At 33.4% G+C, this 10,417-nt stretch overlaps 1 protein-coding gene across 1 annotated transcript; it reads left to right on the top strand.

The window, feature by feature from the left end:
- The first annotated feature begins 3,423 nt into the window (after positions 1 to 3,423).
- Positions 3,424 to 4,636, top strand: LOC147279892 (uncharacterized). The gene is made up of 2 exons (XM_086252305.1): positions 3,424 to 3,802; positions 3,995 to 4,636. Exons 1-2 carry the CDS (start codon positions 3,437 to 3,439, stop codon positions 4,601 to 4,603), a joined length of 975 nt encoding a protein of 324 aa, XP_086108431.1. The 5' UTR covers positions 3,424 to 3,436; the 3' UTR covers positions 4,604 to 4,636.
- The last annotated feature ends 5,781 nt before the right edge of the window (positions 4,637 to 10,417 follow it).

Below are 10,417 nucleotides of genomic sequence, written 5' to 3'. Positions count from 1 at the left end.
TATCAGTTTGCTCCCCAGACTTCTAATTTGGAAAATTAAGGACTCTGACTTTTTCAATTTTGCCAATTGAGGTTTTTTTGTCACTTTACACATTTTTTATCCAAATCTTTGAGGGCAAAATGGTCCCTTCCAATTAGATCTTATCATTTTTTTCTCATGCATAATTTTTCCTCTTTTATTTGTTGCTAAATTTTGCTTGATAAATTGACGGAATATCCTAAATTGGCTAAATTGACAAAGTCAAGGTCCTTATTTTTCTAAATTAATAGTCTGGGGAGCAAACTGATACAAGTGTCATAGTCTGGGGAGCAAAATGGCATTAATCCCTATATACTTATTACTTGTATATGTATAGAGTAATTAATATAGTTTAGGGTATATGGTTATAATTGTATTAGGGTATAGGGTTATAGTTGACTATGTGACTTAATTGGGGTTTCAAGTTTTCAACTTTAAATTGGGGTACGGTTATAGGGTTTAGAGTATATAAAATATATTTTAGGGTCTAAAATATAGCTAGGTTAATATTAATTTTATTATCTAAAATGTATGTAAAAATGTGTATAAAAATTGCATAAATATTAAATATGTATAAAAACTAATATATATTAATTATCCAGTCCGGTTTGGTCCAATCCGGCTTTGGAAAGTGTGAAACTGGAACTGAAACCGAATTGAACTAGTCCGGTCCAGTTTGGTCCTAATATTGACTTTTTTTTGTCAACACAGTTTTTTTCAATTTTTACCGATGCGGTCCGGCCAGTTTTTCCGGTGCACGGTTTAAATGCTCACCCCTAATAGACAAAGGCATGACATTGTAAATTTTTTTTAATTCATGTGGCAATTTATTAGAATCTTTTATTTAGATAATGACTTGTAAATCGAAGTATAGTTTAGGTGAATGATTTGTACAAAAATCCAAAAACAATTACGGTGGGTTTCACTTAATAACAAATAAATTCTAGGTGGTAATTTATCCTACTTTACTATTAACATGCAATATATGACAAATATTAAAAAAAAAAAAAGATTTAAATACAAAACTAAACATAGTTTTGATGGGTTAAATTTTCTATTTGAGTTTATGAGGTTGGGGTTCAAACTTCAAAACCTCCCTTCCAAGTACATGCACTTTGGTCTTAGTTTACACGATTTCATAAGAATCTTGACATGTGGGGGTACATGGTTGGTCACCGAAGGTTGCAACCAACGCCGAAGACAGAGGTGAAGAACTGTGGCGTGCGGCAGACCAGCGTTGTGGAAGGTGGCAACACACATGGAGTGCTGGACGATGATAAAAAAGACGACCTAAAAAACATAATTAAAGTTAGAGCAGGTATATATATATATTTTTTCTTTAAATATATATATATATATATATATATATATATGAAACTTTGTATTTTGTGACCATGCCAATTAATAGTTTTCCAAAAATAATTATAATATGAATAAGAAAGAGCAAATCTAGCTAGCTAACTCAAGCATAACTACAAGATCTGGGTAGATCGATACAGATAACTTAATCAAGTTCATATTCGACACTTCCATTAAGAACATATGGTTGGGGATTCTCTAGCCAATCGTACGTGGGCATCATTCTCCCTCTCGTGTTATTTGGAATACGAACTTGTCCTAGTGCCCTACTATGTAATGTGTGAAGTTTGGTTTGTGAACTTTGTAATCTACGTTTTTGTTTTTGTGTGTGATAGGGGTAATCTAGTTTATTATAGGAATAGTAAGATAGTTTGTAACTCGTTATTTTGCACCAAAAAACAAGAAATCTAGGGGTCTGAACGGTGCCACCTAATATGTATCACCCATATTACTTGGCTTAATTAGAAGAGGGCTATGCGTGCATGCCGGCCTGCTTTTGTTGGAGGCTTAAGCTTTCGCTCCTTTTGGGCATGGTCCATCCTAGAAATGACCTATCAATCTAGAATCATTTGGTGCATGTGCAACCTTTATAATATTCCATTCCATGACAAACAAATGTCGTAAAATTAATGCCAAAATTAGAATGTTGGGTGCTAAAAAAGAAACAAATCTGCATTGTGAACATAAACCAATTAATCTCGATACACAAAATCCAGTCATCCATTTCCTTTTCAAAAGAACCAAACCAGAATAGAAAACAACTTACTAAGTAGGAAAACAAAACCAAACTGCAGGTACCATATTGGGAGATGCACAAAAATGGGGAAGGAAGAGAAAAGGTAAAGAAGCCAAAGTACGTATGCCCTCAATCCAAAAAGAAACCAAATCAAAATGGAAAAATGGGAAGAAGAATCTCAGTCAAAGTGGTCAAACTTTATAGCTTAGGAAACACAATCCAAGATATTCTGTCATAAAGAACTTCAAGATCGTTTCCCTTATTTTTCTTTTCTATATTTTTTATAACCAAGCTATAGAAAAGATTACAAAGAAAGAGAAAAAAATGAACAACATTTCTACTTCTGTTTTCTGTGTTTTTCTTTAATTAAATAGCAAGGAGTAAAGGAAGAGAAGAGAGGAGAGGTCATATAGTGAAAACTATATAGAATGATTTTGAACATAAAAATTGGTTATAATTTTGGTGGGCAACACTCCACATTCACATGGACAATTTACATTGGTTGACGCGCATGTAACATGTGTGGCCGCTCAGTCTAACCAAGATGAACCAGGCTCAGATACCATAATACCATAAAAGAAATCATAGCATCCAACCAAAAACGAATTGGCAATAAAAGAAGCCCGAGACTTTTTATAAGCACCCAATGTAGACCAACACACTCCATAAACCCAATTTGTTTGCCTCCTATTCATGTGTAATTCAAGACATATATATATATAGCGGACTCTTTGGTAAAATAAGAATCCAATCGACGACTAGAAAAAAAAGAAATAGTCAAATTAAATCCTGAAAAATTGAGAAGGGTGCACGAAAAAAAGTGAAAGCAAATATTCAAAAAGCAAATCAAGTAAGCAAGAAATAAAAAAGTTACGAAACACAAATTAATTATCATGTTGTATTAATTTTAAAGGACAAGAAAATAAAAGACAAAAAGACAAGGGAATCTAAGAAAAGTTTTTTTTCTTTTTTTTTTTTGGTGGAATAAGAAAAGTTTTATTGCTTCACATTATGCTATCTCCACCCTATTCATTATATGCATAGGGAAGTTTTTTTTTTTTTTTTTTTCCTATTCCATCACATATATATGCCCACTTAACCATGAAGCAGCATATTCCCAATCATCTCCTCCACCCTATAGGAAACACCCATAATTGCACCCAACAATACCTATTAACCCATAGAAACTTGAGCTAGCTCTTGAATTAAGCAACCCACTTCTTTCATGCATTAATTTCTTCAAATTCCTCCCATATAAATACCATTAAATCTCCATCATATTTTTACCCACCACCCCATCTTTTCTTTTTTGTATTGCCTTTCATGATGGATCATCCTTCATGCACCTCAACTTCTGTGAGTGGCTTTTACAACTTCCTCAATCGTGAACTCAACAATCTTGATCAGTCTTTCCTTTCCTATAACTTCATGTCAATCCATTTCCTTAAAAAGGTCCTCTCAACTCTTCAATCCGTCCACTCCCACTTGACCATTTTGGTTCAAAAGCTTCACTTGCCTGTAGGAGACAAATGGCTCAATGAGTACATGGATGAGAGCTCCAAGCTCTGGGAAGCCTGCCATGTCCTTAAATTAGGAGCCTCTGGGATGGAAAATTATTTCGCTGCTGCGGCCAATATATTGTCCTCCCTAGATGGTTTCCACCATTTCAATCAACAAATTTCCCGCCAGGTTAGTAAAATATATCTAATCTTCAACACGACACGATAAGCCTCAATCTGAACACTGAATTTTTCGTGTAGTGTTAACCGGTTGGATAGGATATTGTCATGTCTATCTAGCACGTTAAAATAATATTTTAATTTGGATATATTGACAGCACGAGTTTATATATATTCTAATCCTCAATTTCATGCTTATTAGGTTATCCGGGCAATAAGTGGTTGCCAAAGGGAAATTGTTGGTTTAGAAGAGGAGAATAAGACCTTGATGGAAACAAGAATTAAGCCGCTATCACTATGCATCAATGAGAATATTATCTCTATGGAATCCAAGTTCAATGGGTTCAGTGGCTTTCGCGGTGTTCTATATGCAATGAGGAATGTTAGCTCATTGCTTTTGATGATCCTGCTAAGCGGGCTTGTATTTTGTTGGCCAGAACGATCAAGTTTTCAGCGAGGAGGAGGGAGTGAAGGGAATAATGTGATATTTGGGTCGACATCTTTCATGGTTTTAATAGCAAGACTGCAGCAAAGAGTGGCAAATGCATTGGACCTGAATGGGCAGCCTGAATTTCTTTTTTATGAGTTCCGGGTGGCGAAATTTGGCATGGAGGAGCTGAGAGGTGAGCTGGAGAGAATGGTGGAGTATGGAACAGAGATTGATGATATCCAAAAGAGGGTTGACAAGTTGAAAAGTTGCTTTGGGTTTTTGAGAAGTGGGGTTGAGGCTATAATTGAGCAGCTTGATGACTTCTTTGATGAAATAGTGGAGGGAAGGAAGAAGCTTTTGGACATGTGCACTTGTAGGTAGACAAAGGCTTAGTTTGGACATGGTCGGCCCCAATTAGCCCTAGTTAGAGAGAGAGAGAGAGAGAGAGAGAGAGAGAGAGAGAGAGAGAGAGAGAGAGTAAAAAGAAAGAAAATTACAAAGAGAGAGAAAGTTGCAACAATGCTTGTCATTTCGATATATATATATGATCTCCTTTTGTTTTGGCAATCCTTGGTTTCGAATCAAAGTTATTGCTACCAATTTCTATTTTTGCTTACTTTTTAAATATCTATTGTTATTGTCTTCTTTATGCTTTTCCTACCTTCTTCCTTCTCTTTGAGTAGGTTTGCAGTTAGAATAAATACATAGTACGTACTGAAGCTTTGAGAAGAGACCCAAAAAGAGAATTTTCCTAGAGGAAATTAAAGAGCATGTGATTCTTGCTTTGAAGGAAAGCAATATACTATCCAAAGATAAGAAACATGAGGAATAATAGTTAAGTGGCCAGTGTATAGCCCAATTGAAAGCAAGATTACGTACGGATGATAAATGAAATTGGTGCTTCTTGTTTCCCACAAGACCAGAAACTATAGAGAAATTCGAAGTACTGTTTAACAGTTAAGTACATGCTTGATGTCGTTGATGAGAATTAATCTCCACGTAATGCACATTGAGATGTTGATGACAATTCTTTGTAGAAAATCTAACTTCATGCATGCCTTGTTACAAAAAAAAAAAAAGATAGCCTTCCCTAATAAAGAAATTACTGACAGGTTGTTGTTTGATACACTTCACCATATTTCCTTAAAATTTGCATTTTCCACATAAAGTTCCTTCAAAAACTCGAACCCAATAATTTCTTGAGCTAGAGTTACTAGACGCTGACTGCGCCTACTCAAAGCATCTGCGACCTTATTCAAAACACCAGATTTATGCTTGATCACAAAAAGAAATTTTTGCAAAATAGTAGCCCATCAGATTTTGCAACTTGTCAATACTTCGCTTCTATTGATGAACTTTAAAGCTTGGTAGTCGGAAAGGAATAAAATTTCGGATTTCGAGAAAATTTCGATGAAAATTTCGACAGAAATTAGACGGCAACGACGGAAATTGCTATCAAAATATGAAAATTTTGAATGAAACTTTACCATATGTTTATTTAACATATTATCTACTACATTGATAAAAAATATTGAAGAAACCAAATTATATAGTAGATTTCATGTAATATAAGATAAATATAATGTGTGCTGAAAGCAAATACTGTTGAAAAAATAGTTCACTAATTAATTGTTACATAATTTAATTGAACAAACACCTCAGAACTTGTGTAATTTATTTTCAGTTTTTTATAAATGAAAAGAAATTTTCAGAACTTTGGATTATTGTTGTTGTGCTTGTTTGAAGTTGTTCAATTATTCTTTCCTTGGGAATTTCAAGGACGAAATTCTTTTCAGGAAGATAGATTGTGAGACCTCGTATTTTTTCAAGTTTTATTTTAAAAATTCATTTGAGAAATAAAATATTTTGGGTTAATTTTATAATTTTCGTTTTAAATTAATTTGACTCGTTCTTTGACTTTTCGAACTATTGGGCTTTTGACTTCGATTTGTGGCTTGTTAGAAAGGTCTCGAACACACGAACACGTGAGCGCAAACTGTGCATCGATCGAAACTATAGTTTGAGAGATATGAGCATTTGAAACGAGGGATATTTTTGTAAATTTATAAACATGAGTTTTAAAAACTCAAAATCAAATTTTTTATGTTAATTTCTCTCTCCTCATTGCATCATTCACTCAACCCACTACTCTCATTCTATCTCTTCTCTCTCCTCCCTATTTTCTCTTTCTTTTTTCTCTTCTTCTCTTTCTCTCATTTCCTCCATCAGAAAGTTCAGTTCGTGCTTCTCTCTCTCTCTCTCTCTCTCTCTCTCTCTCTCTCTCTCTCTCTCTCTCTCTCCAAAGCCGGCCACCAGCCCACCCTCATCTCTTTCTCCCTCCTCTCTTTCTCCCTACTCTTGCCCTCTGTCGCCGCCCCCTGCCACCGAAACCCACCAAAACCTAGCCCCTCCTCTCTTCCTCCACGGCTTCAGCTCTTCCCAAAACCCAACCTCCCCAAACCCAGAAATCCCATGCAGTCGAAAACTTCGCCGAAATTTCGAGAATTTCGGCAAAATCATCGAAATTGAGATGAAATTTTGTTTGTTTAGTGTTAAAATTTTCATACCTCAAAAAATCGAAAATTTCTATGAAATTTCGCCAAAATTTTCGAAATTTAAATCCTTAGTAGTTGGTATACAATACTAATTCTCTCTGCACTAAGTAATGCTTCCATTGTTTCAAAGCTTGAACCACATCATAAAATTCTTGATTATAGCATCTCTGTCATTCCAGTCAATTTTAATATGTATATAAAATTAGAATCAAATACCAAATATCAATAGTTTTTTAGCAAAGTAGCAAGCTAGACACTAATTTTTATTAGTTTAGGTACTAACCAAGAGCAAGATATTTTGAATTAGGTCACAAATTGGTTTGCTATACAGTTGTAACGTACTAACTGTGACTGTTTCAAATTCAAAATTTATAAGGGTTTAATGCTTTTGATTTTAGTTTGGGAGATGAAGTCTTATAACCCATGTACTAAACATTAAAGTTTAAACCTTGTAAATATTTAAAAACAACAAATCAATAAAAACGTTATGACTGTTAAACAGTCACAGCTCGGTATAACCATGTTTTTAAAAGTTGGTACCAAGGTATTAAATTTCAAAAATTTTGGCGAAATTTCGCTAAAAATTTCATTTTTTTGGGGTTCCGAAATCGAAACACATGTTTAACAATTTTTCGTGAAGATTTCGCAGAAATTTTCCTATTTTTTATTTTCTCCAACTTCAAAAATTCACCAAAAATAACTCGAGACTCCAAATAATTCACCGAAAAATTCTACGGACTCGTATTAATGAGTACTAATTTCCTATGACCTCAAAATAGTCAAATTGCTTTAAAAAAAATTATGAAAAATCCTACTCTCATAATTTAATTCTAAAAAAAATAATAATCGTCAAATTCTTAAATTTTCATTTTCTAAAATTCATTTCCACATAATTAAGCTCTAGAACCACAACCAAAGGTCTAAGTTAGTTAAAATAAACTTAAAGAAATTTCTAATTCCTTTAAACAAACTTTAAAACGAGTTTGAAAAATTTAAGTAACAAAATTACCATAAGCTGAAAAGTTTTAAAAAAAAAATGACTGAAGAGAGAGGTACGGGGAAAAAAAGTAAAGACGGAAAAAAAAAAAAAAAAAAAAAAAAAAAAAAAAGAGAAAAAAGGAGGGGGGTTTGGGGCCTTTGGGCAATTGGAAAAAAAAATGGTTTGAGATTTCGTTTAGTTTTTTTAAACCTTAAACTCTAATACATTTATATATAAAAAGATAATTAAAAGTATCCTAAAGAGCCTAAAACCTAATATTTTAAAGAATATAGAGTATATAAGATTTAATGTATAAATTATAGAGTATAAAGAGTATTGTGGTATATAGAATATATAGAGTATTAGGATTTTGATTTTAGTGTATAATTAAATTATACAGTAGAAAGAATATACTAATTTTATTTATTCATTATACTAATTTTATTTAACAGTATTTACTCCAGCGCGTATTATATTCACCTTATATCACATGAAACCTACAATATAATTTAGTTTCTTCAATGTTTTTTATCAATTTAATAGATAATATGTTAAATAAACATATGGTAAAGTTTCATTAAAAATTTCCGTATTTTAATAGTAATTTCCGTCGTTTCCGTCTAATTTTTGTCGAAATTTAAAAATCTTCGAAATTTCCATCGAAATTTCCTCGAAATTTGAAATTTAATTCCTTGGTTGGTACCTAAATTAAAATGTAGCATCTTAAATGAAATGACATAAACGTTTTGGTAGTTAAAATGAAAAAACATTGCAATTTGGTACCTAAAATCAATGGATCTTATATATATTAACAAATAAAAAACGGTTTAATTTGCACAAAAGCATTTCAGTCATGCAACTTTGAATTTAAAAGCAAATTGGCCGGATTTACATTTTATCCCAAACCACTAGCCTGGCCGGGCTTAAAATCATACTTTTAGAATAACTGAGCTTGACTGTTTCATATTTTTAAAAAGCCATTCTGGCCACACCTTCTCTTATCATGTGAAAAAACAAACCAGCCGGGCTATTTCAAAGAAAAAAAACTACTAGACCAGCCTCTCCCATTTTAAAGCATCAGGCCGGTCAAATGACTTTTACGTTACAAACAAATCGGCCGGGCCAATCTCCCTTGTAGTGAAAAGGCTTGATCGGTCAGCCACTCAGCCTTTTTGCTCAAAGGTGAATGGTCAGCCTATTTTACCCAAAGGCATTCTGGTCATGCTATTTTTCTTAAAGCCATTCCGATCAACCTATTTTGCTCAAAGTCATTTCAGTCAGCCTATTTTCTAAATATGATCTCTTATTATACTAGGTTGGAATTAATTCTCAACTTATTTTTCTAAATCTAGCCGGCCCCATTAAGACACATCTAAAGATTCAATTAAAATAAAATCAACCTATTTCATTTAGCTAGATTGGATCCATTTTCATTCAAAAGTAGCTCAACCTTCTTTTTAACCCAAGCCAACCTCACTTATCAAGCACGAACTACGTGTTTAATTTTTGGCTGGAACTAAAGTCATTGCATCATTCTACCAACTAAACGATAAGCTAGCGAATTTTCATCCTCTTAATTTAATTCCAATCTATGTCAAAATTTAGCCCAAACACTTGTGTTTTAAAACGAAGAGATTCGCTCTTATCATGAAAACAGTTACCCTAGCTTTTTTGCTTCTTACGATGGTCAAATTTTTACTTAGAATAAATGCATTACCCGTGGCAAAGGGTCTATCAAAATTTTGGACACATAAAAGGGAAAACTTAATGTGTGTTACAACTACACACGAAATTTCTCCAAAAAATGAATTTCTAATGCTATATAAACAAATGCATTAATTATGGAATGTGCCTCACACACTCATTTTCCTTCAATTTGCTTTTTCACCTCTCTCTCTCTCTCTCTCTCTCTCTCTCTCTCTCTCTCTCTCTCTCTCTCTCAATCTCAATTCCAAATTTTCCATAGCTTTCTTCTATCGTTCAAATTATCATGAAAACAATTACCCTCTTTTGCTTCTTGTGATGTTCAAATTTTTACTTATAATAAATACATTACCCGTGGCAAAGGGTCTATCAAAATATTGGACGCATAAAAGGGAAAACTTAATGTGTGTTATAACTACCCACAAAATTTCTCCAAAAAATGAATTTCTAACACTATATAAACCAATTCATTATGGTATATATATGTGCCTCACACACTCATGTAAAATGGATCATGTCGTGCCAGCCCAGTTGGGTCCATTTATGCTTCGTATCGTCCTCCGTTGGACCATTTAATTGTGTCGTGCTCGTACTAAACCAGATAGGTAAGACCAAGGCTCGGCACAGTCCATGACCCATTGGTCCTCATGCCATGCCTTAAATAGGCCGACTCATGGGCCTTTAATATTCGTTTTCAGGGTGAAATAACTTATCTTATGTTATTTATTCTTTCTTATTAATATTAATATTTTTTTCTGGAAAAATTGAATTTTCTTGTTGAAAATTTTTTTGGAATAAAAATAATAAACAATATTAAATGAGTTATGTCTAATTTGGGTACATTTTGGGCTCGAGCTTAGTAAGTGTCGTGCTCATATCATGCCATGTGTAATAGGTCAAAAATTGCGGCTTAGTCTGACCCATTAAAAAGAGTTGTGTTAGTCTAGACCATTTCGT

Source organism: Dryas octopetala, chromosome 7, assembly GCF_963921425.1.
Source record: "Dryas octopetala chromosome 7, drDryOcto1.1, whole genome shotgun sequence".
Taxonomy (NCBI): Eukaryota; Viridiplantae; Streptophyta; class Magnoliopsida; order Rosales; family Rosaceae; genus Dryas; species Dryas octopetala.
The sequence above is the reverse complement of the archived record's forward strand: the minus strand, read 5'-3'. Positions and strand labels throughout refer to the sequence as shown.

Coding starts and splice junctions, on each gene's coding strand:
- LOC147279892 (XM_086252305.1), top strand. CDS start 3,437: ATGATGGATCATCCTTCATGCACCTCAACTTCTGTGAGTGGCTTTTAC. Junction 3,803..3,994: donor ATCAACAAATTTCCCGCCAG/GTTAGTAAAATA, acceptor CATGCTTATTAG/GTTATCCGGGCAATAAGTGG.